The 27,443-nt window shown below is 33.9% G+C and overlaps 1 protein-coding gene across 2 annotated transcripts; it reads right to left on the bottom strand.

Annotated features, from left to right (window-relative positions):
- On the bottom strand, nt 1–25,388 carry LOC114332078 (uncharacterized). 2 transcript variants are annotated; one of them, XM_028281788.1, is made up of 2 exons: nt 25,137–25,388; nt 1–434 (listed from the first exon to the last, which is right to left on the bottom strand). In XM_028281788.1, exons 1-2 carry the CDS (start codon nt 25,231–25,233, stop codon nt 340–342), a joined length of 192 nt encoding a protein of 63 aa, XP_028137589.1. In that variant the 5' UTR covers nt 25,234–25,388; the 3' UTR covers nt 1–339. The 2 variants fall into 2 exon arrangements, with proteins under 2 accessions (XP_028137589.1, XP_028137587.1); XM_028281786.2 differs by lacking the exon at nt 25,137–25,388 and adding an exon at nt 10,472–10,812.
- Between the last annotated feature and the right edge of the window lie 2,055 nt (nt 25,389–27,443).

Raw genomic sequence — 27,443 nt, 5'->3', positions numbered from 1 at the left:
TAACTGCCATAAATATATTTATATTCCTTAAATAATATAGCATAAAATATTACAACAATACAACATTAAAATAGACTTCATAGATACTTTCACATACAAGAAACTTTGAACACAATTTTCTTAAAATGACATAAAATGTACAGTTAACTCTTATACTCATAGGCTCTGTTTTTTAGACTTTCTAATACGTCACGTCATATTTAATATAATACAAGGAAAGTCACTTTATAATATGTTCAGCTGCCACAAAGTTACGTAGTAAAGAGTCAAAAAACAGGTACATAATGGAATGTTTGTGATAGTCAAATTTGTATATATTACAACACACAATACATTTTCTTATTTCTTCTTCTTTTGTTGTCTTTGTCGTTTCTTTTCCTCTTTTCTTCTTTCTTTTTCCATCAGCGATGAATACAGTTTATAACCAAAGAATACTGAAACAAAAAGGCCAAACATTAATTTGATATTAGATTTAAACAAGATAAAAAACTTTATTATTGCTTAAACGTTTCGGATATTATAATATCCTCCTTTATTATAGTATCACCTCGCAATGTTGTTATGTAATGTAATGTCATAACGTAACATAACACAAAGATATAATAAATTGGCGACGAGGTAAAACATTGAATAACCAGATTTTTAAAATAAAAACCTTGGAAAGGACCCGCATAGTCAATATGAATATGAATGCGGTCCCCCGCATTCATATTGACTATGCGGGTCCTTTCCAAGGTTTTTATTTTTTAGTAATGGTTGACGCTAAACACGATGGGCTGAAATCAAAGTTGTTAAGGATGCGCCAACATCAGAAAGAACAATTGATCCTCTGTCAGAGATATGTTCTGCTCACGGATATCCTCAAATTATGGTATCAGACAACGCTACAATTTTTGTAAAGTGATCAATTTAACATTTTTCAAAAATCCATGGTATTTTTCAAAAGTTTATTGCTCCTGGTCATCCTGATATAAATGACTTAGTTGAACGAAATGTTCAAACTCTAAAAATGAGACTAAAAGCTTGTATACCCATGAGTAAGAAAGTACAAGAAATTATTTTAAAAAATAGGGCGACACCACTTTCCTGTGGAAAATCAGCAGCAGAAATGTACTTGAACAGAACGTTAAGAATCAAACTCGACGCACTTCGTCATCCAAAACCTCCTGGTGCAAGACAGTTAAATGTGGGAGAGAGGGTACAAGTAAGGTATTACCAAGGAAACCAGGAACTTTGGAAATTTGGCACAATTGTTAAAAAGTATGGATTGTTACATTACCAAGTCACAACTTGATGATGGGTATTGTCTAAAACGTCACATTTACCAAATTCGTAAAACCATGGTACCTAAAAAGAATGTAACCTTTGTAAACGAACCAGAAGTAATTGTTTATCAGCCACAATATCAAGAACCTCCCCTACATCTTCTACCGTCTATCCAACATTCAGTTCCTCCAGTTCATTTATATCCAAACCCTATCAATGAAAATGTAGATCTAATGATAGAACCTGATCATCATGATAATCAAATGGTAGAATGGTACCCATTAATGAATCTGCTACTGGAGAACGTACTGATCTTAACAATTCACCACAGCAGCCGCTTATACCTGAACATCAATTCAAGATTTTAGATTTAGATTTTTAATTCTTTTGTATTTTGTTGTAAGTTCAAAATAGCGTGGGAGACTATAATATCTTCCTTTATACTTTATAGTATCACCTCGCAATGTTGTTATATAATGTAATGTCAGAAAGACAATTATCAAAATATATTTATAAAAATGTCCAAATTATTTCATCTAAAGATACAATAGCTATATTTGCCATTTTCAATAAGCAGTTTATATAAACGTCACTTAATACCATTTATATTTAGTCTGCACTATTTACTAGTTGGCGATGGAATGCAAAAGTGATATTTCACCCGGAAACCATATGGCGACCCTTGAATTACGGCCAGTCGTAATTCACTTACTTAAAAAGTCTACATCTATATTAAAACCAGGAAAGGCAAATGATCAGTCTCAAAATTACGGGTCTATGCTGCTGGAACGCTTAACCTGCAGCAAAATTAGTAGGAACATATTTGAATCTAAGTATACCCATTGAGCCAGCAGGGTTCAGACCTATCCACAGTTAAACAGATCAGATCCTATCCTTAACAACACATATTGAAGCATATTTTCAAAGAAAGCTAAAAACAACCTTTGCTTTCATTAACCTATCAGCTGCATACGATACCGTCTAAAGAAGAGAACTATTCTGCAAACTACTCCGTGGCATTAGGTACGCGTCAAAAAATAACTAAACTCGTTGTTATAATAATTGATGGATTCGACTGTTACTTGATGGAAGTTCATTTTATCTAACAATAAAACACTGCAAACTTTTGTTTTCAATATTTGCACAAAATTTATTAAAATATTAACGTCACTACAGCTGTTTCGGCAGCAGGCCCGGCCCTAGGGATTTTGCCGCCCTAGGCAAGATGGGCGACCGCCGCCCCTCCCCCTTGGTGTACGCAAAAACTCCAAAATTTCACCATGGCTCTTAATTTGCTGAAATCTATCACTTAATGCATTAACGGTTGTGTCTATAATTTTTAAATAGAAGTCAACTTTATATCGTGTCTCTGGATCTAGGTCCATACTTTCATATTCAGCCTTCTTTTCGGATTCTCAATTTCTAACTTTGATGAGCCCTTTTGCGTCTGTCAAATAGCCCTGGAATTTTAAATCACTTCCGAGAGACTTAAAATTGATTTCCGATTTTTCTAATAAACTGATAGCTTGATACGCTCCCATATCAACACTCTGCATAATATGCGACTACGTTGATGTGAAGTAAAATGTCATGCCATATTACCACAGAGCAAAGAAAAGTAAAATCACGGATTTGATTTGCCAAACAGCTTGCCTCATGAGCAACCATTTTATCGTTGTTTTTATTCACAGTGATTTCTACAAGAGCATCGTAAATTTCTTCAATTTGGTATCTAATGGGAGTAATTGCATCAATTATTCTACTTTCCCATATAGTTTCGGACAAAGGTTTCAATGTTAGGGTAGAAATATGATTTTTTAGCATAGTTCAACGATGAACAGATGCTGAGAAAAAGTTGTAAATTTTGTCACTAAGGAAAAGAAAGAAACTGCAAACTGTGAGGCTTTAGCAGCATCGTTTACGACTAAGTTGAGTGAATGGCTAGAACATGGGACAAAAAATGCTCTAGGATTCATTTTCAAAATTCTGTTTTGAACTCCCAAGTTCTTCTCTTCCATGCTTGCCCCATTATCATACCCTTGTCCTCTCATATCTTCCAAAGATATTCCCAGTTCATTCTGGGACTCTGTAACTCCCAAGCCAGTGGTTTCCACTACAGGCACAAATCCAAGAAAATGTTCTTCAATTTTAACACTTTGTGAACAAGAACCTAAATCGACCAAATGTACAACAATAGTCATCTGTTCCACCCCAGCAATATCAGATATACAATCTAAAATTATGCTATAATACTTTGCTGATTTCAAAAAGTTTAAAATTTTATTTTTGATTTGGTCATGGAGGAGCTGAATAATTTCGTTTTGAATACGTTTTCCCAAGTAGTGATGCTGCTTGTTACTCCCATTAGTTATTCTCCTAATGTGCTCTTGTAACACAGAATCAAAATTTTTAAAGATCTCAAAAAGCTTAAAAAATTACCATTGTTTTGATGAAAATGTTTATTATCAGAATCGCCCCTCATTGGATAACACTGATGTGCTAAGAACTGTATTATTGATATAAGTCGTTGTATTACATTTTTCCAATGACCAGTTTCTGAATTTGGAACTTTTTGTGTTTCTTCATCTATGATTTTGCCCGATTCTAGTCTAATTGCTAGTTCTACCCACTGTCGCTGTGACTGTAGATGAGCTGGAGACTTAACGTGGCTGGACAAAGCTTCAGACATAAATATGTTTCTAATTATTATATCCATTTTCAGTAAAGTTAATTTTAAGTGAATTTCAGTGAATTTAGTGTAGTTCTGATCCTACTATTCTTATGCGATGAAGAAGGCGGTGTTGTTGATTTTCCGTCGAATTGCAATTCCGAACCTTGCAATTGTTATTGTTTCACTTACTTAATTCTCGTTTTTACAGTTGCATTTTTGCCGCTCTTGTTATTGATTATTATGGATTTTTAAAATATTAAAAACATAAGTTATTATTTCTTCAATTTCAAAAATTGGCTGTCTTCTAAAATTTGCCGTTCCTGAATTTTTACCGCCCTGGGCAGCCGCCCAGCTCGTCCACCCCTGGGGCCGGACCTGTTCGACAGAGTGCCTTTTTCAAGTGATGGGTTTTTACAATGCGTGTATACTTTAAAGTCTTTAACTGAATAGGTTGAGGAGTAGGCACAGGTGATCTGTGGGAGTAGGGAGCTGTTTGTCTAAAGTTGGTCATTCAGAATCATATCTCTATTTTTAAATTTATTAATTTCCATAGATTCTAAAAAAGGACTTTATTTTGAATATGAAGAATTTGATACTGTTCATTAAAATAATGATTATGATCTAGCTAGAAGGTGAAGTGAGTACGTAGATTCTGTTTTCCTATTATTGAAAGCCCTTTTGTGTTCTGCTATGCGTTTGTCAAAGGTTCTGTCAGTTTGACCGCATGAAATTCAGTTAGAGACTTTAAAGTGTAGACGCATTGTAAAAACTTATCACTTGAGAAAGGCACTCTGCCGAAACAGTTGTAGTGACAGGGCCGGCGATAACGGGCCTGCAAGGGATGCACTGCAGGCGGGAGCCGTTGGTTAGGGGGCGCCATAATGAGCTTTTTTCTGTCGGTGTTACACAAAATACTGATTTTAAATAACCAAAGGACGCCTGTGCTAGTTTTGCAGGCGTGCACCTTATACCCTAGCACCGGTACTGCGTAGTGACATTAAATTTTAATAAATTATATGTGGAAATATTGAAAACAAAAGTTTTCAGTATTTCATTGTTATAATAATGCTCACCGACCGACCATTTTAAATTACAATGGGCAATTTAAACACTATTCAAATGAAGCTCTGCAAATGACTGTCGCAGCAGTTTGGTTTCAAGAGTGGTTTCGGTATAAGGGAGGCGCTGTTTAGCATTCAGGTTCTTATACAGAGATGTCGGGATGTGAATGTTGATGAATATGCCTACTTTGTCTGAAGAGATAGGCCTGGATGGACAAGACATTCCGATAATAGCCAATTTGTACTGGAATCAAACAGCTGACATCAGAATTAACAACCAGACTACTGAAGAAATTCCTATTCTGAAAGGAGTTACACAAGGTTGCGTGCTCTCCCCGCTTCTGTTTAATTTGTATGCAGAAAAGATTTTCAGAGAAGCAGTAGAAGACAGAACAGGGGGTATAATGACCAATAGAATAATCATCAATAATCTGAGATACGCTGATGACACAGTTCTGTTAGCAATGGACAGGGATGATTTGCAGCCACTCCTACATTTTGTAATGGACCATAGCCAACAAATTGGTCTAAAGATAAACATAAAGAAAATCTAATGGATGGTCATCAGCAAAAACAAAAATATAGCTAATAGCTTAGCAGATATAATAGATGGAGACACAGTGCAGAGACATACAAGTCCAGCAATGGCCCAGCAGCATACAAGTATTTAGGCTGCTGGGTGAATAAAAAATGGGATTTATTACAGGAAATCAACTGCAGAATAATGCAAGCGAGAACAACATTTAGCAAAATGCAAAAGGTACTAACCAACAGAGAATTAAAAATAACGCTTACGAATAAGCTGATTACACTGCTATGTATTCAGCATTTTGTTTTATGGAATGGAAGCATAGACCCTCACGGAAACAATGTGCAAGAGGATTAAGGCTTTTGAAATGTGGGCTTACCGAAGAATATTGAGGATATCGTGGATGAACAAAGTAACAAATCCAGCGGTAACGCAGCGGCTAAACAAAGAAAGAGAAGTACTGAATATCATCAAAAGAGGAAAACTAGAGTATTTTTCCCACGTGACTAGAAATCCGAAATATGAAATGCTACATGTAATTATCCAAGGAAAGATAGAGGCAAAGCGCGGCATTGGACGCAGAAAAACATCCTGGTTTAGGAATCCCCGCCAGTGGTATGAAGTGAGCACCACGACACTATTTAGGTCAGCTATGGACAAAGTTCAAAGCTATGTTCACTGAAGCAATGGAGAAAAAACTTGAAGTCTTCGAGATGTGGCTATTGGGACCGTGCAAGTTCGGAAAAGCGACACCTGGTTTCTTCGCTCTGCACTTTTATTCGCACTTTTAATTATATTGGCCAATCATATGGTCCTGGTTGCTGGATAATTGTCAAGGCCATAGTCCAAAAAAATAATAAGAAGAAAAAATAAGATTCAGGTTATGTTATTAAAACGTAAACAATTAGGGATTCCAATGAACTGTCAGTGGTGGCCGGTGGATGGCTAAACTGACATGGCCATAGACATGGATAAGGGGGGTGGTCATCGCGTATCTAATGTTTACATTAAATATTGACAAATTTATAAAGAATATCCTGTTTGGTTTTGTTTTTTTGTTAATTGTGTAGCGAAATCTGTGAAATTGTGATAGCAAATTAAATATGAAATGGTTTAATAATTGGATACGCCTATGGATGACAGTTTTGCCATCCAGCAGCCATATTATATCACGTGATTTGGAATGCCTAATTGTATGTAGTAAATAAAATTAGTTATTAAAATGCAGTAATGCAAGCCAAATACAATTAATTACATTTACCTTTATTTAATAATTGCATATCATATCAATATTGTGGAGCAATATATAATTTTTCTTCTTCATTGAGAGTAGATATGAAATATACGTCAATTTGACAATTTCAATTGACAATGAATTATTTAAGAAAGTTACAATATTTCTCCGCTATTCTCGCACGATCGTTTCTCGTATCGCCTCCAAGTACTTAAACACCGCGAATACAGGCGAATCCTAAGGATATCATGGACGGACAAGATAACCAACGAGACCGATTGCGAAGAATGGGGAAAGAAAGAGAGGTGATGTATAAGATTAAAAGGAGAAAGTTAGAATATCTCGGACACATAATGAGAAACGGCACTAAATACAGATTACTGAAGGTAATCCTTCAAGGTAAAGTATTCGGAAAGCGGGGAGTTGGGAGAAGAAGAATATCATGGTTAAAGAACCTGAGGAAATGGTTCTCCACAACAACAACTACTAATCTCTTTAAAGCATCAGTTAATAAAATAATTATAGCCAGAATGATCGCCAATATTCGAAACGAATAGGCACCAAAAGAAGAAGAAGTTCGAGCATGGAGATGAGTGGCCAGAGAAACAGGTAAATGGAGGATTGTTCTGAAGAGAGCTTTGGCTCATAACGAGCCACCGATGATGATGACTATTTAAATAATGTAGAAAATACAAGGAACATCATAATTGCATGATAATTTGCCAAAAAGGGAAGTTGCGTGATTGACTAGATCAGCGCAATTGCAGCAATGCAACAAGAATACATAGGAATCTATACATAATATAAAGATATCTATAGAAAGATAATTAGGTACAGAAAAAAGAATTCATAAGATAAAAAAAGGAAAAATAAGACACAATCAAAATAGAAATACAAAAACAAAAGTTACAAAATTATAGTGACCGAAAAGTACTTTTTTAAATGTTTCTCTTATACAATTACACGATAAAATATGTTACTTAAGCTTACCTAGAATCAAAAAAACTATTGAAAGGAAAATGAATAAAATTGTGAATTCTCCTAAAATACCACCAGATGCAACGTTTTCTTTTACAGAATCAGCCATATTTTGTGCTTCTCTAGCTAGTCCTCCGCTTAGAATACTCTCTCTTAATTCCCGTTTATTTTCTTCACTAAGTTCCGACATCCGTGAATGTGTCCGACATAAGAATATCTCGGACACATAATGAGAAACGGCACTAAATACAGATTACTGAAGGTAATCCTTCAAGGTAAGTATTCGGAAAGCGGGGAGTTGGGAGAAGAAGAATATCATGGTTAAAGAATCTGAGGAAATGGTTCTCCACAACAACAACTACTAATCTCTTTAAAGCATCAGTTAATAAAATAATTATAGCCAGAATGATCGCCAATATTCGAAACGAATAGGCACCAAAAGAAGAAGAAGTTCGAGCATGGAGATGAGTGGCCAGAGAAACAGGTAAATGGAGCTTACAAAATATTTTCGAGCATTTTATATGGTCGCCTAAGTGCATATTCAGAGGAGCTTCTTGGAGAATATCAAAGTGGTTTTAGGCCTGGTCGATCAACAACAGACCAGATCTTTGTGCTAAGACAAATACTGGAAAAAACCAATGAATTCAATATCGACACATACCATCTTTTCGTAGATTTTAAATCGGCCTATGATAGTGTCCTAAGAAATAAATTGTATGAAGCCATGGATGAATTCCACATCCCTGACAAACTGATAAGATTGGTTAAGGCTACAATGCGTAAAGTCGTTTGCAAAGTCGAAATACAGGGCGAACAATCACAGGCGTTTGAAACGAATATTGGGCTGCGACAGGGAGATGCGCTGGCGTGTCTCCTCTTCAACATAGCTCTGGAAAAGGCGGTCAGAGATGCCCGAATAGACAACAGAGGAAATATTTTTAATAAATCATCCCAAATTTTGGCATATGCCGATGACGTGGACGTAGTTGCCCGCACAACACGCAAACTAGAAGAAATGTATACCACCTTCTCAAATGCCTCAAAAAATATGGGCCTGACAGTAAACGAGGAGAAAACTAAGATGGTGGCATCAACACCCAACAATAGAGCCAGAAACATCGGTCACCAATTCTCTGTTGATAACTCTACCTTTGAAGTGGTGGACAAATTCACATACTTAGGCTCCCTGATCACCAAGGAAAACGTCATGACAGAAGAAATCAAGCGAAGGATAATCCTAGCGAACAAATGCTATTTTGGACTAAGTAGACATATGAGAAGCAGAAACTTAAGCCAAAAAACAAAAATAACCATATACAAAACCCTTATACAACCAGTGTTGACATATGGATCGGAGACATGGACCATCTCCAAGGCAGATGAAAACCTTCTGCTTATATTTGAACGAAGGATCCTGAGAGGCATATTCGGTGGCATCTGTGAAAATGGTATTTGGAGGAGGAGGTACAACTACGAGGTATACCACAGATATAAACATATATTTGGTGGAAAAGACGTAGTATCTCTTATAAGAATAGGACGACTAAGATATGCAGGACATCTAGCAAGATCACAGCATAACAACCCTCCTAGAAGAATCCTTATGTCACAACCTGTGGGAAGTAGAAATAGGGGTAGGCCAAAATTTAGATGGAAAGATGGTGTAGATGAGGATGGGAGAAAAATAGGCGCAGCAAACTGGCAACGGTTGGCAATGGATAGGACTGACTGGCGTAATAGACTTGGGAAGGTCGAGGCTCTTTCATAGGGCTGTAGCACCATTGATGATGATGATCAATATTGTGGAGCAATATATAATTTTTCTTCTTCATTGACAGTAGATATGAAATATACGTCAATTTGACAATTTCAATTGACAATGAATTATTTAAGAAAGTTACAATATTTCTCCGCGACTCGTGCACGGTCGTTTCTCGTATCGCCTCCAAGTACTTACACACCGCGAATACAGGCGAATCCTAAGGATATCATGGACGGACAAGATAACCAACGAGACCGATTGCGAAGAATGGGGAAAGAAAGAGAGGTGATGTATAAGATTAAAAGGAGAAAGTTAGAATATCTCGGACACATAATGAGAAACGGCACTAAATACAGATTACTGAAGGTAATCCTTCAAGGTAAAGTATTCGGAAAGCGGGGAGTTGGGAGAAGAAGAATATCATGGTTAAAGAACCTGAGGAAATGGTTCTCCACAACAACAACTACTAATCTCTTTAAAGCATCAGTTAATAAAATAATTATAGCCAGAATGATCGCCAATATTCGAAACGAATAGGCACCAAAAGAAGAAGAAGTTCGAGCATGGAGATGAGTGGCCAGAGAAACAGGTAAATGGAGGATTGTTCTGAAGAGAGCTTTGGCTCATAACGAGCCACCGATGATGATGACTATTTAAATAATGTAGAAAATACAAGGAACATCATAATTGCATGATAATTTGCCAAAAAGGGAAATTGCGTGATTGACTAGATCAGCGCAATTGCAGCAATGCAACAAGAATACATAGGAATCTATACATAATATAAAGATATCTATAGAAAGATAATTAGGTACAGAAAAAAGAATTCATAAGATAAAAAAAGGAAAAATAAGACACAATCAAAATAGAAATACAAAAACAAAAGTTACAAAATTATAGTGACCGAAAAGTACTTTTTTAAATGTTTCTCTTATACAATTACACGATAACATATGTTACTTAAGCTTACCTAGAATCAAAAAAACTATTGAAAGGAAAATGAATAAAATTGTGAATTCTCCTAAAATACCACCAGATGCAACGTTTTCTTTTACAGAATCAGCCATATTTTGTGCTTCTCTAGCTAGTCCTCCGCTTAGAATACTCTCTCTTAATTCCCGTTTATTTTCTTCACTAAGTTCCGACATCCCTTCCAACATCTTTAGAAGTTCGTCTGTTGTGGGAATTTTTCCATCTTTTCCAAACACATTCGGGATACCACCAACATCACCACCGTTTTCTGCCATTTTCAGCGTTTAAATGAAATACAATTTTCCTGCTGTGTTTCGAGTAGTTTGACGTTTTATTTGAAACCCAGTGATGTGGCGCCAAATCATCACGTATGTTTATAGGTCGGGCAAATTTCGTAATTTCCACATCCAATATTACAAAAATATACATTTATTATTACTATCAGTTATAGAATAAATTTCAGAGATATTAATGAATGGGATAATATATAGGGTATTTGGAAAATAATATGAAATACACTGAGCAGCAAAACTAACGCACCACCTTAAAAATGGGACATTTTTGATGTCTCGAATTTCCTAAACTTGTCCGATTTTTTATTCTTACAGCCTTATTCTTTAAGAATATCGATGTAGTAATACTGTGGCTGGACAGGTAAATGTCATTCGTGGCAAAAATGTTAAAAACATTGTGCTTAACTAATGGTATTACCACAATAATAATAAGAAACAACCTTATCCCAGAGACTAGGCGCAATACGATCAAAAGCGAAGTCGAACGGGAGATTAACAACCAAGGGCTAGTTTTAGATCAAGTCCCTAATGAAATCCTTGATGAGCAGATTCCTGAGATTCCCATACCAGAAACTCAACCTGACAATACACAGCAGGAAAACAACGAGTTGCGCGATATTCTAGCAAACGAAATGGCTCGTGCCTTTCAAGAGTTTAATGGAACAAATCCACTTAGCAGACCACCGCTACCACGAATAAACTCTTGTAAGAAACTAGGTGCGCTGTTACAAATTGTAAACATTGAAGTCCTACCCAACTATGTCGTAGCAGCCCACACATTGGAATATCTGCATATGCTAATCTACTGTGCAGCAACAGCAATTGCTAATGTAGTGGGCGTTAAGATCATAACACGACGGGGTACTAATAACGGAAGGACTGGTAACAGAATTGTACCCTGGGAAAAAAGACTTCTCGGAAAAATTGAATTACTGCGTAGGGATATTGGTCAAGTCACAGAATATATAAGACGTGTAACAAGTAGAAAGTCATTAAGAGAGCTGAAGAAATAATACGGATCACTGCAAGACACTCGAGATACGATCTAGAAAATAACACAGCCCAACAGTGTCTGGATACATTAAAACAAAAACTCTCCGTCTATTCAGGACGATTAAGAAGGTATAAAGTTAGTAACAACCGAAAATGTGACAATGCACTTTTTGAGAATTCTGAGAAGGCGTTCTACCGAAAACTCAATTCCACCGTAGAAAGCGTCGACAAGTCTTACCCAAGCCAAGAAGAGATTCATGAGTTTTGGGGAAATCAACTTTCCACACCAGCTGCTCTTAACAACAATGCTGGCTGGATAGAAGATACGACGCACAACTGTCACCACTACGTCACACTCCGTCACAGCTAACTACGAACCATTCACTACTGAAGAGGTCTCAAATATCATCAAAGAGCTTCATAACTGGAAATCTCCTGGACCAGACGGAGTTCAGAACTTCTGGCTTAAGAAGTTTTGGAGTACACATGAGTGCTTATTAACATTAATTAATCATGTTATCTCTAACCCGCAGGAAATACCATCATTTCTAACTCAGGGAACCACTTATTTAATACCAAAGGGTCAAAATAACACCCAAGATCCAGACAAGTACCGCCCAATTACTTGTCTTCCAACTTTGTATAAATTGGTCACATCCTGTATAATCCGGCGTATCTACCAACACTGTGCTTTAAACAATATCATAGAGCCTCAACAGAAAGGATGCGCTAAGGGTTCTATGGGTTGCAAAGAACAACTTATCATCGACTCAGTCATTTCTAATCAGGCATATTCCAAAAAAAGGAACCTCTTTACTGCCTTTATTGACTACAAAAAGGCCTTTGATTCAGTGCCGCATGAATGGCTTATAGATATATTAAGAATATACAAAGTCGATGATAACATAGTGACTTTTTTAAGGCATATAATGACAAGTTGGAAGACTAAAATTCACCTCCAAATACCTGGTGAAAACAATATCGAAACGGAAGATATCGCAATCAACCAAGGCCTGTTTCAAGGAGACTCGCTGAGTCCATTGTGGTTCTGTTTGGCTATGAACCCACTATCACAGCTATTAAACTCCACTGACTCAGGTTTTAGCATTAAAAACAACAATACTGTAGTAGCGAAGCTTAATCATTTGTTGTATATGGAAATTAATGGCTTCTACTCGAGAGAATTTAGAACAGATGCTAAAAACAGTAGAAACATTCTCTAATGATATTAATATGCACTTTGGACTAGACAAGTGCCGCGTTTTAAATATAGTCAGAGGAAAGATACAGCCCGGTGGATTCGATATGCAAAATGGCCAGAACATCGATGCCATGGGTGAAAACGATATATACAAACATCTTGGAGTAAAGCAGGCGCGGAAAATTGACCATAAGCAAATGAAAACTGAAATAACTACTGAGTTTATACGAAGGATAAAACAGCTGCTTCGTTCACAGCTTAACAGTAAAAATTTGTTTAAGGCACTAAACACCTACGCTTGTTCCGCGCTTAGCTATTCATTTGGTATTGTTAAGTGGAAAAAAACAGATATAGAAAATCTTCAGCGAAAAGTACGAACACACCTCACAAAGGCGCAAAAACACCATCCTAAAAGTGCAGTAGAAAGAACAACACTACCACGGAATCTAGGAGGAAGAGGACTTATGGATATAGGTGAGCAATTAGATAAACAAACTGCTAATTTAAGAACTTATTTTCAGATGCAGGCTGAGACATCTACTCTACATCGCGCTATCTGCGCAGTAGATGACACAACACCGATCAAACTGAGGGAACCAGAAATGCGCATAAACCACCTTACTAAGGACGAAAAAGTGCGCGCCTGGATGGGTAAACCTCTGCACGGGCGACATCCCCATGAGGTCAGCCAAGATTATGTCGACAATATAGCGTCGAACTACTGGTTGACATCAGGAAAGATGTTCCCTGAAACGGAGGGTTCTTTACTGGCCATTCAGGATCAGGTTATACCAACAAGAAATTACCTGAAATATATCATCAAAGACCCTCAGGTTCAAAACGACAGATGCCTATATGGATGTCAAGCCCAAGAAACCATCCAACATATTACAGCGGGCTGCCAGGCATTTGCTGCAACTGAATACAAGGAACGGCATGACGCAGTGGGAAAAATCCTTCATCAAGAGATAGCTATCAAGCTGGGACTTCTCCAAACGGACCATCTCCCGTATTATCAATACGTCCCTGAGAGTATGCTTGAGGATGGCAACTACAAGCTATACTGGGACCGCACTGTGCTCACAGACCAAACAGCGGCAAATAATAAACCAGATCTCATATTAGTTAATAAATTAACAAGACAAACAACACTAATTGATGTGGCGATACCTTACAACAATAATCTACGTAGTAAATTTACTGAAAAGATCGCCAAGTACAGAGATCTAGAAATTCAAATACGAAGGCAATGGAGAATGCAAAGTACCCAGACTATACCGATTATTATGTCTACTACTGGAGTCATTGCGAAGACCCTCCTCGAAAGGCATAAAAAAGCTGGGTCTGAATGAACATCTTTATAAGACCATGCAGAAAGCTGTACTACTCGCGACGGCCAGAAGTGTACGAAAATTTTTGGGAGATACACCTGCATTCCAAGTCACCTAGGGCTCGATAACACGGAAAGAGTCTCACCAGAGCCCAATCCTTTTTTTTTTGATACCATAGGTATCTGGGATGAGTCAATTTTCCCCTTAGAGGGAGTGTGAGCCGTATGGCTAAATCTGGATTCAATTGGAACGTACACAAAAGTTTGGGGGGGGGGGTTAAGGGAACCAAACCCCCATAAAATTTTTCTGGGGTGCACAAATTTCACTGGTATTTTTTTTTAAAATGTTCCTGCCATAATAATGCTACAGGTCCATTTTCAATAAAAAAATCTCTTCAATAGTTTTCGATATATTGGAAAAAATTGATTTTTATTTTGTAACTCAAAGGACTGTAACTATCTTTATGTACACATTTGTACTAAGGTAAATTAGGTTCAATTGAACTATTTTTGATCCCAGATTATGTGATTTAATTTATGGCCTCCCTTTTGTTACACCCTGTATAATTTACTATGATATCATATATGTATTACCTTCATTTGTGTACATGGTTAAAAATGAAGTTTTTATAATTATTGTACCAGACTATTAATACCTTAGCTCATTGGTTATCCTTATCATTTATGTAGTAAGCATTTATTTTGATAACTTTTTATATAATAAGTAAACAAAGTTCAGGGTATCGATATGGATGAATATTATGTACTATATGGTGTTTTGTAAATTAACTATAGCCTTTAAATGAAAAATAGGAACATGGTTTTTTTTCAAGGTTATTTGAGAAATAAAATAATGTAAAATTTGTTGTCTATTTTAAAAGTTTTGCACAGAAAATAAGGTTAATGACCGATTAAGGTACTAGTACACTTTAGACCAAAAATAGGCATTTTTTTCATAAATTTTTTTCTCAGAACCTTTATTAAAAATGAACATAAAACTTTCACATATTAATATCTAACTCTTAGGGCCGGTTGTTCGAATGCTAATCAACAATGATCACTATCAAATATTTAATTACTGTCACAACTGTCAATGTCAACTTTGGTTGGGTTGCTGAAAACATAATTGATTATAATTATGAGATTAGTTAATCAATTAACATAACAATTATTAACATAATTCATTAAGTAATTTCATAATTGTAATCAATAATTATGTTTTCAGCAACCCAATCAAAGTTGACATTGACAGTTGTGACAGTAATTAAATATTTGATAATGATCATTTTTGATTAGCGTTCGAACAACCGGCCCTTAGAGAGTACAAAAAAATATATATCTTTTTTCATTTATGCACGTACACTAATATTGTAGAGGGCGCAAAAGTCGGGGCCTCGAAAAAAAGTAGTTCCGATGGCCAGTGGCGGATCCAGGGGAGGGCGATCGGCCCCCCCTCTCATTCTCTCATACCAAGTTATATATATAAAGAATATAAAAACAGTCATTTATTCATTTATTTTTCATAGAAATTTAGCCAATCGCCCCCCCCTCCTCTTGACGATGCTGGATCTGCCACTCTGGATGGCGGACAGTTAAGCCAGGCGCAAATTGAACCTAAGCGAGACACAACCTGCGCCGGCGGGACGGATGACCCGTGCATTTATTTTTCTAGCGCACATATTGAACCTAATCCGACCCAACCGTTGGCTGTCAGTGATACTGAGTACAAATACTGATTACAAAATACTTATGTATCTGATCCTTGTACTGAATTGAATAGGCAACTTTAAATCGGTATTTCCGCACATGTAACTCGTAACGTTTTAAAAATATTTTACATGTCCCTAGTAGTCGTAGCGGTATGACTTTCAAAAACATCGAATTTGATCATAAGCGGGTGCATAATAAGATGTCTTACACTGAGTATTATTTTATTTCTGCACATAATACCTACATATTTAAAATAATATCAGAGTTATTTCATAATCGCTCCGCTACTACTGATCGGTTATAAAAAATAACACTATCTGCATATTTCGTTTTTAATTTTTAAGCATAAACAAAAATGTAATATGCCGACAAGTTAAATTTGAGGGTAATACGATATATTTATCGATCACGGTTTTAAAAACATGAATCATTTTCACCTTATTTTTCTAATAATGTGTTATTGTAAAGGTATAACTTTGATTATTAATTTCGTCTACCAAAATTATTTAATATATAAGCTTATTTAGTCTACCAAAAGTTATCAGAATTTAATGACAAAGACAAAGCAGTTTTCACTCGGGGTTTTGACTATGCTAATATTTTTATTTATCACAATAAATAATTGTACTTAGGTAATACCATCCGTATTCATTTCAGATACGTTCATCTCGCAAACAAAAACAAATAAAAATAAACATCTGGCAGTGAGTCACGCATCCCACGACTCAAGAAAAACTGTACCCGATGACAAACGTTCCCAAGTAAGACCAGCGAGCGCAAGCAGTGATCGCAGCTTAGGTTCAATTTGCGGTCCCTCGCTTATAAGCGTGCTTTACAAAACTGTCCACGCAGTTCGCCGGTGCAGGTTGTGATCTCTGAAACAAAAAAATCATACGGCATTTGAAAAAGAAAGGTTTCTTACGTGACAATTTACCACAATTTGACCAAAAAATAAATATATTTTAACCATGAAAAACTGAATAAAAAAAAGCGAATTTTCACAAAATTTTTTCAAATTTCCGTAAAATTTTTTTTAAACTGTACCTTTTCATTTTTAACTTCAAATATCTCGAAAACTAATGACTTTATCGTTACAAATGAAGAGTATATTATTTACATAGGAAGTATTGGAGAGTCTAAATAGGCTATTGATTATATTCAAAATAAGATAGCTAAAAGGAACTACAACGTTAACGGGGTTTTATTATTTCATATGGTCAATGGACATCTATATATGATAAAACCGCGGAGTGCTACCATTTAAAGGGGTGCGTTTTTGAGAAATGGGTGAATTAGTCCCTGGGCACAGGTTACATTAGGGTGAGTTCTATGCACTTTTGGTACAAACATACCTACATAAAAATTATTCCTGGTTAAATTTCCTATCTACATATCACTTTTTAAAGTCAATGATACTTTTTTTTTCAAAAATATATTCAAAAGAAAAAGCACAAAGAAACCCAAAAGAAAAAAATTTTGTTTTTTGTCCCATAACTTTTGTCCACGAGGATATAGGTATAGACATTGCTTTACAGAAAAAAAAACCTACATATTTCTTCTTTAAAATGCTGTTCAGTAGAGGTAATTAGGATTTATAGTTTTCGAAATATGATTTATCAAAATTAGCCACTCACAGCAATTTTGGGCAATTTTCCTTGTTACTTCGCAAATATTGTTTTGTAACTTTTTTCTACGTAACTTTAGGTATATGCAATGGTACACGTAATAGGAATAGAAATCAATTACCTTTAAAATGGTCTACTGTATAACGTTGTACGACTTTTTCTTTTCGAAAGAGATTATGGTTTTTCAAGGTTTTATACTTTTAACGATTTTTTATAATATGTATAAAAATAAAATAATATTATATAATATATAATATATTATATAATATTATATTATATATAATATAATATTATATTATATATTATATAATACCTAATATAAAAAAATATTATTTTTTACATTTTTGACGATTATTTTTGAAATTTCTCATTATAACTTTTTTCTTCTATATTTAGGTATATATTATATTATATAATAAAAAAAGCTTATTTTGTTTACTTTAAAATCGTGTACTACAAAAAATTCTAGGATTATTTTTTAGTAAGATATTATTTTTCAAAATGTAATAAGTACTTGCAACGATTTTTGATTTTAGGATTATTTTTTAAATATCTCATTATAAATTTTTTTTCTTGTACATGAATATACTATATATTGCTCAATAAAGAGGGCTTATTTTCTGTTCTTTAAAATGGTGTTTCATCTATATTTAAATAATGGAAACCGAGTGATTCTTTGATATTTTTTACCTGTCACTTTAGTTAAAATTATTTAAATGTTAACATTTAAAAAATTTTCAAAATCAAAGTCCATCTGTTCGTTAGTTTTAGCTTCAATATCTTCCTCTGGCACCTCAGTTATCTTAGAGTTTCCACAATTAGTACCCATGCACATGCACCCTTTGCAGAATATTGAACAACTAATTCCTATCTTCCTACAACCGCAGTTTTTTGTACATCCTTTGGTACATTTACATGCTATTTTTTCAAGCAAAGCTTGTGGTGCAGGAGCTTTGACAGTAAATAGTACGTATAAAAAATAAGATTCAATCATAACACACAATCACATAAAAAAGTTGTAATGAGAAATTTAAAAAATAATCCTAAAATCAAAAATTGATGCAAGTACTTATTACATTTTGAAAAACCATATCTTATTCAAAAATAATCCTAGAATTTTTTATAATACACCATTTTAAAGTAAAAAGAATAAGCTTTCTTTTTTATTATATAATATATACCTAAATATAGAAAAAAAAAGTTATAATTTGAAATTTAAAAAATAATCGTAAAAAATATAAAAACTCGTTAAAAGTATAAAATCTTGAAAAAGATAATCTCTTTAAAAGAAGTCGTACAACATTATACAGTAGAACATTTTAAAGGTAATTGATTTATATTCCTCTTACATGTACCATTGCATATGCCTAAAGTTGCGTAGAAAAAAGTTACAGAACAATATTTGCGAAATAACAAGGAGAATTGCCCAAAATTGCTGTGAGTGGCAAACTTTGAAAAATCATATCTTGAAAACTGTAAATCCTAATGACCTCTACCAAACATCATTTTAAAGAGAAAATATGTAAGTTTTTTTTCTGTGAAGCAATGTCTATACCTATATCCTTGTGGACAAAAGTTATGGGACAAAAAACAAAATTTCTTTCTTTTGGGTTTCTTTGTGCTTTCTTTTTGAATATATTTTTGTAAAAAAAAGTATCTTTGACTTTAAAAAGTTATATGTAGATAGGAAATTTAACCAGGAACAATTTTTATGTAGACTTGTTTGTACCAAAAGTTCATAGAACTCACCCTAATGTAACCTGTGCCCAGGGACTAATTCACCCATTTCTCAAAAACGCACCCCTTTAAATGGTAGCACTCCGCGTTTTTTTTCATATATAGAGATTCATTGACGATATGAAATAATAAAACCCCGTTAACGTTGTAGTTCCTTTCTATAGTACATAATCAATAGCCTAAAAAGTTATGCTAAAATATTCTGTCAATGGAGTAGATTTTGGGAAGAGTCAACCATTCACTTTCCTTTATCGTACGCCTCTAGTAGTAGCCAGAAACTATTATTTAACATAATTTAGTAGGGTGTACAGTACCTTTTTTTTTCTCTGATTCTGGCCTTGGTTTAGAACTAGAACCTTTAGCCACGTAATTGTATATGGTGTAATGTGTAGTGTGTGTGTTGAGTAAGTGTCTTGTTACTTTGCAAAGTCGACGTCATTGTCTTTGCAAAGAGACGCTAATTGTATCCGAACGTCTGCGGTCCCTCCGGTGAGTACCGATCGTGTACAGTACCTATACTTATTAAAAAAATATTTTAAACCTATTTGACATATCCGTGTCATATGTGACAGAAAGTGTAGGTATTGTAGACCCTACTAAATTATGTTAAATAAACATTTCTGGCTACTACCAAAGGCGTACAACAAACATTGGAAAGTGAATGGTGGGCCCTTCTCAAATTCTACACCACTGACAGAACTGCTATTACATAAACATACACATTTATTTATGTAAAATTAAAGCGATATTTACTTGACTGGCTCCCTCCCACCACTGATGTTCCGTGAAGAAGAAAAACTGAAGGAAAATACTGATCCGGAACAAACAGAAAATATCGCCTAATAAAAAAAATAAAGAAACTAAAGAACAATAACAGCCCAAGAGTGGATGAAGTAACAGCAGAAGTTTTCAAATATGGAAGACCAGTACTATAAGCATTTGGAAAAGTTGCTAAAGGAACAAGAACATATACAAAAGACAGTTGTATATTGTTCCTTTGAAGGATTAAAGTGACACTGTGATCAATTCATAAAAACGACCAAAACAGTTAATGCCACAACTATAAATGAATAGCCATACTAAATGTTGCAAATAAAAAATACTTGCAGTAGGTATATAATACACTCCTGGCCAAAAAAATCGGGACACCTTAAAAATGGGTCATTTTTGATGTTTTGAATCTCCTGAACCTGTTGTCCGATTTTAGTGATTTTTTTAATATGTTATAGCCTTATTCTCTAAGAATATGGATGTAGTAATATTGTTGCTGACCAGGTTAAAACAATAATACTGTGTTTTTTCATGAAAGTTTGTAACACCCTGTGGAATATTCTAGCATTTAAAAAATATTGAAATTAAACTCAATTGTAGCCTTAGCCTTTCTTAACATTACGATTTTTGACTCATTCACTTATGTTGGATAATGAAGTTTCTGCGACAGCTTTAAGGGGTAATTCTGCATGAAAAAATAATGACCGTTTGATTTATAAACATAGGTCTGCAAATGCTTCATTTCCAAGATACCGGATGTTGAATTTTTTCTTACACACTGACGATTTATTTATTGCTCTAAAACTGGTTGAGATATGCAAATGAAATTTGGTGGGTTTTAAGAGGCAGTTATTGCGCATTTTTTGACATACAATTATGTATTTTATATTCACCATTGGCGTGCACAAGGGTCAAAGTACCCTGTGATATTACCTGTATGCACACCACTGGCGAATATAAAATTTTTAGTTGTAAGCCAAAAAATAGGAAATAACTACCTCTTAAAACCTACCAAATTTTATTTGCATATCTCAACCGGTTTTAGAGTAATAAATAAATCATCAGTTTGTAAGAAAAAATTCAACATTCCGTATCTCGGAAACGAAGCATTTGCAGACATATGTTTATAAAGCAAACTGTCATTATCTTTTCATGCAAAATTACCCCTTAAAGTTTGTCGCACTTATTTAGAAACACCCTGTATTGATGAAGAACATGGCTAGTTGTCAAAGTACCTAACTTTGTCATTATCCAACATAAGTAAATGAGTCAAAAAGCAAAATGTTAAGAAATGTTAAGGCTATAATTGAGTTTTAATTTCAATTTTTTTTAAATGCTAGAATATTCCACAGGGTGTTACGAACTTTCAGGAAAAAACACAGTATTATTGTTACACCCGGTATACAATGACATTTACCTGTTCAGTAACACTATTACTATATCCATATTGTTAGAGAATAAGGCTATAACATATTAAAAAAATCACTAAAATCGGACAACAGATTTAGAAGATGCGAGACATCAAAATGACTCATTTTTAAGGTGTCCCGATTTTTTTGGCCAGGAGTGTATAACAATCAAGCTATCTCAAAAAACAAAAAATAATGAAATTGGAGAATATCAATATGAACCTATTCATCAACTTTAAACAAGCTTTAGACAAAGTAAAACAGAAAGAAATATACAAAGCACTATGACCAATGGGAATAAACAAAAAGAAAAAAAGAATGATAAAATTTGCACTTCGAAAGATTACAGTCAAAATAAATGGGAAAGAAACAGATAAGTTTTTAATCAGTGACTGAGTGAAATTGGGACCCAATGTCATTACTATTCTTCTCGAAGTTAGCATCAGACAAGGTGAAATCAACAGATCAGGTCTTATATATCAATAAAAACACCAATCCCCATGTTATATATTATGTTTATATGGGATTAGCCAGCCACAATCGATTGTAATGATATGTAATTACATTTTTACCTAAAAAGATTTGATGTTTACTCTGGATATCAGGGGCGGCCCGTCGGGGTAGGCAAGGTAGGCGCCGCCTACCCTCTTCAAATGTAGTACAATAATATAAATTATTAATATAAATTACTTATTTCAAAATTGTAATTTATAAATTTTGACACAATACCTACAATAAAATAGCAAAAATTATACAAATTATTTTTAAAAATATCCAAAAAATTTTCTCCGTAGTTATAATTATTGTACGCTCCTTGTAGTATCAGTAGTACTGTATAAGATTCTATATTCTTCCTTGGTCAGGCACTTGAAAACGTAGCCTGAAATAGAACGACGCCAACACCGAAATGACGTGCGATCTCTCTCTGTTTACGTGAGCAGGCCTGCTGCAGGTTTGCTGGTAGCGACCGTATTCTACGAATTTGAAAGGGCGGATAGGCACAGAGTCTTATAGCCGGACCTACAAAATTTTATCAGTTGCTTCTCTTGTGTCTTGTGAAACTGTTTTAAATAATTGTTTTTTGATTTTGGCTGTTATTAGTAGGTTAAGTATTGAATAAAACTAGGTAGGACAATTTAAATTTGTTTATGAAAACTGAATAATAAACAGGTAAATTTGAGATCAGTCTATTGAAGAGCATTTTAATTTTATATTAATTTAGTAATAATTCACTAACGACAAATAAATCTGTGAATAGTTATTTGTCAGTCGTCCATTATATTTTTATTGTGTTTCAATACAATTTGGATAATTTAAAATTAAACTGACGAATTGTGTTATTAGATTATATAAATAATTAAAAATTTAAAGCGAGGTTAATTGTTAACTTATTAATTTATTCGAAGAGTAAATTATTATTTGATACATAAATAAAATAAGTAATATTTGACGTTGTTGAAACGTAGGTGTGTTAGTTTTATTGGTGGAAAAACTTTAGTCATCGAATATGAATATTTTAAATGATGTAATATGCAGTTTGATCGAGACGCCTTTTTCAAGGCGCCAAAATCAAGAAAGATCACAAATTATTTCAATGGGCCGGCCTTTACCAAATTTAACAATTTTATCCACAGATAAGACAAAAGACAATCAACCATTTTCGCGATCGTTTAAAACAATATGGTATGAAAATCATAAATGGCTAAGCGGAAGTTATTTTAAAAATTCACTTTTTTGTTGGCCTTGTCTGTTGCTCTCAAATTTGAAGCAAAATGTTTGGGTGAGTCAGGGATATTCAGATTTGAAAAAATTTTCAGCTAGTGTAAAAAAATATGAATCTTCGAAAGAACATTTAAACAATTGCTTAGGTTTAAAACCGTTAGAAAAAAATAAACAAACTATTGACAGTACTTTAGCTGGACAAATTTCTCTATCTAATAAGATATATAATGAAGAAGTTGAAAAAGATTGAAGAAGTTGAAAAAGATTGAAGAAGTTGAAGAAATTGATGTTACAATTCTGTTAGTAAAACAAGAACTTGCATTTCGCGGTCGTGATGAGAGCCATAATTCTTCAAACATGGGTAATTTTAAAGAAATTTTTAATTTAGTAGTTAAACGCGATCAGGAAATCCAGGATCATGTTAAAAAATAGAAGGGGTGTTCACGGGTTTGTCAAAAACAATACAAAATGATTTAATAGATTGCCTTGCCGATTACGTAAAAATTGAAATTTCAACAGAAATTAATGAAAGTCAATTTTTTTCTATACTAGCGGACGATACTACTGATATAACCGAAAAATCACAGTGTACTTTAACAATCCGTTTTGTTAACAAAGTTGGTCAGGTAACAGAAAGATTTTTAGGGTTTTTTGATGTTAGCGAGAATAGATCTGCAGACGCTCTATATAGTTTAATTTCAAACGTGCTTAAGCCATATGATTACAAAAATAAATTAATTGCTCAATTTTACGATGATGCAAGTGTAATGGCTGGCTCTTTAAACGGATTACAATCAAAAATTAAAGTAGATGCTCCAAAAGCAATTTTTACACATTGTTGTGCTCATAGATTACATTTAGTATTGCAAGATGGCTCAAAATTTATTACAAATTGTAGGATATTTTTTGTCGCCTACCCGAAGTATATGTGTAGCCTACCGCATACTGAGGTCACGAGCCGCCACTGCTGGATATCCAAGATGTTTTTGATGTTAGGTTATATCAAAAAATAAAAAAATTGAGGTTTGATTTACTTGCCTATGGTATTGTAGGCAACAGTCACACTTTAGCTAAAAAGATATGAGGGTGGATGTTTTATGCCACATGATACATCAAATTCTGATTATTCTGTGTATTTATGCATCTTTTCCATGTGTTATGCGATTCTGTGTTTGGGAGTGTTAGTAAATTGTGAGTTTTTAATGTATAAATTGTGTATTATGTGTTGCAGTGTATCCTGTATGATTTAGACCTTTGTTTCACATTTTCTTATCTGCTGTCGCTGGTAGGTATATTCTTGTTGTTCACTTCTTCTTCTTTAAGTATTGCAACCAAAGCTTGCTGCATTTTGCTGATGGGGTTGCTTCTTTTTGAATAGTCTTGGAGGAAAAATGCAGCAGGTAATTCGATGGATGTTGTAATATCTAAAAGATGTATTTCTTCTACATAATGTATTACAGCATCCAAAAATATCAAAGCATTCTAAGCTGTATTTTAACCACCATCACCATATTTTCTAAACTTCCTGCGAGCTACAAAATGTTATGCAGATCTATTTTGCAACACAAACAACTGGATCTCAAATTAGTAAATTTATTCTCTATTCCTTGCCAAAAGCTTCTTCCCAAAAACAAGGGCCATTTTAGCAAACTTTCAGATAATATTCTTCAGCTGTTCAAAAACAACACTAGGATGGAACTCCATAATAAATTAAATCAAGAAATTCAATAAAAAATCAAAAAGATACAACTAGCAATGTTCTTCAACTTCTATCAGGAATTTAAAACTTTACAAATATTTAATAAAAAATTCTAAAATATGAACAATGCAGCTTAATATTGGTGTACTTGTAAAATACTACTTTCTACTTACCACTTAGTGAAACAAAAACTATTCCAGGAATAATAAACACCGAATTAGAAAAACCATGTTCAATGGGTCCATCATGTCCTCCACCTAAATCTACCATGACACACTTTTAAAATTTTAATTCAAACTTAAAACAATTAAAAACTATAAACTAATTTGTTTATAATTCTGCTGTTGTTGACACTACTGTCAATTTGATAAAATTCATAACCTCATTATTTCTTCTGCTTTTATTAGAGGTTCAGTTGACCTTGTCGAAGTATTCAAAATGCACTTTTAAAACCAAATACTTGTATCTTAAGCTCATTTCACACGGGGAGTTGGTAAAGGCATAGCCACCTTTACTTAACAAGCCATGAAGAGAAAAAGGCAACATCGCAATTGATGACGTGCGTAGTCCGACTTTCGGACTACCGCTTTTGAAAACACAATTTTAAAGTAGAAATTCTGGTAAAATTTATAGTATTTTTGAGTCGAACAAGAAAATGTTATTAATTAGAAGTTTGTACAAAATAAAATTAAAAGTGCTTCCTTGTAAGTAACGTTTATTATACAAAAAAAAACCAATAACAAGAATATACATGGGATTAATTTTTTTCAAATCCTAAGAAAACTAATGAGTATTTTTCAAAAATTTAAACGCAGAATGAAAGATTACGTTAGGACCGAGGGCCGAAAGTCACTGAAAACTTCTATGTTTATTTTAATAAGTTACAGGGGCGAAAAATTAAGAAAATTTAGTGTGATTTTTAGTTTCAAATATGTCATTCAAAAACAACTTTTCATTCATTCTAAGGGACTTTCGGCCCTCGGTAATAAAGTAATCTTTCATTCAGCGATTAAATTTTTCAAAAATACTTATTAGTTTTCTCAGGATTCGAAAAAAATGATTGCATTTAAAATACACTGAACATTTTGACAGGCGTCAAAATTTTGCATTTTGTTCCTTTCCCTTTAAAGTTTTTCGCACTTATTTAGAAACACCCTGATTTGATAAAGAACAAAAATCTAGTTCTTAAAGTAGCTAACTTTTTTTATTATCCAACATAAGCGAAATAATAAAAAAAACAGAATGTTATTAACAAAACCAGAGTCTATAGTTGGGTTTTAATATATTATTATTATTATACAAAAAAACCAATAACAAGAATATGTGTAAAATACTTTATTTTAAATAAATAATATCTTATTTTAAATTATATACAAATATCGCTAGAAATAACTATAACAACAATTTCTCACATGGTTTGATGTGAAGTGTTGGGGTTTAGAGTCGATAACTTTCTTTTTTTGTTATTCCCCTTAGCATTACTTTTCTTTTTATACTTTTTTGAAAATTCATCACTTTGATGGCTGCTATTTTTGTTTTTTGTATAATTATTTAAAACAATATTACACATAATTTTTATAATAGCAGAATAAACTTTGAAGGCATTTTCCCCACATTCACACTCAAATTCAAAATTTAAATGAAAGCCTTCATGTTGTAAACCTTTCATTACCAAACATGATAACAGCTTCAGGTGACAATTGTGCTGCAAAAATAATTTTTCAAGATTGGGAATATTTATAATAAATTCGAATGTTGAGCAAAGATGATAATAAATAAATTTTACTGAGTCTGTTGCTAAGCACAAACCATCTCTCTGCAAATAATCGTAGTAATCTGCTCCAGTTGTCTCTCCTTTAGTGCAGAAAACAAGCTGTTTGAAATGTTCACAATAGTTTTTACTTTTATGAATTTGATGAGCCACATATCCACAAATATATAACTGGGTTGGTTCATCCAATTTATACACTTCTAAGTGGACGCATTTCTATATGCACGTAAGTTTATATAAAAATATATTATACTATAAAATATATTATATAAAAATATATTATATTGAACTAAAATCATCTTAATACATACCTTTTAATATTCTTTATAATTTGGAGCACGAAATATTGTAAAATGTTTGAGTTTTTCTGTAAATACAGTGAATATTATTTAAAAACATTTAAAAATAAATGAGAACTGTCACAATTAACCGGTCTACGCTTAGATGTTGCCAAGTTTCAACTTCATGGCTTGTAAAGTAAAGGTGGCTATGGTAAAGGCCATTGGCATTTTACCTCTGGGAAATTTCAGGACACGTTCGGAGCATTCTGCGCGAATAGGGCTTTTCATCGATTGTCATTTGTTTCGAGCTTCTGTCATGTGTCACATAATATTAATATATCTACGTCATACGTCTTTGGTTTGTACCAGTGATGTGGGAGAGAGATACTCTCTCCCACATCACTGGTTTGTACATAGATTTAAGAAGC

This window comes from Diabrotica virgifera, chromosome 7 (genome assembly GCF_917563875.1).
Source record: "Diabrotica virgifera virgifera chromosome 7, PGI_DIABVI_V3a".
In the NCBI taxonomy this organism is placed as follows: Eukaryota; Metazoa; Arthropoda; class Insecta; order Coleoptera; family Chrysomelidae; genus Diabrotica; species Diabrotica virgifera.
The sequence above is the reverse complement of the archived record's forward strand: the minus strand, read 5'-3'. Positions and strand labels throughout refer to the sequence as shown.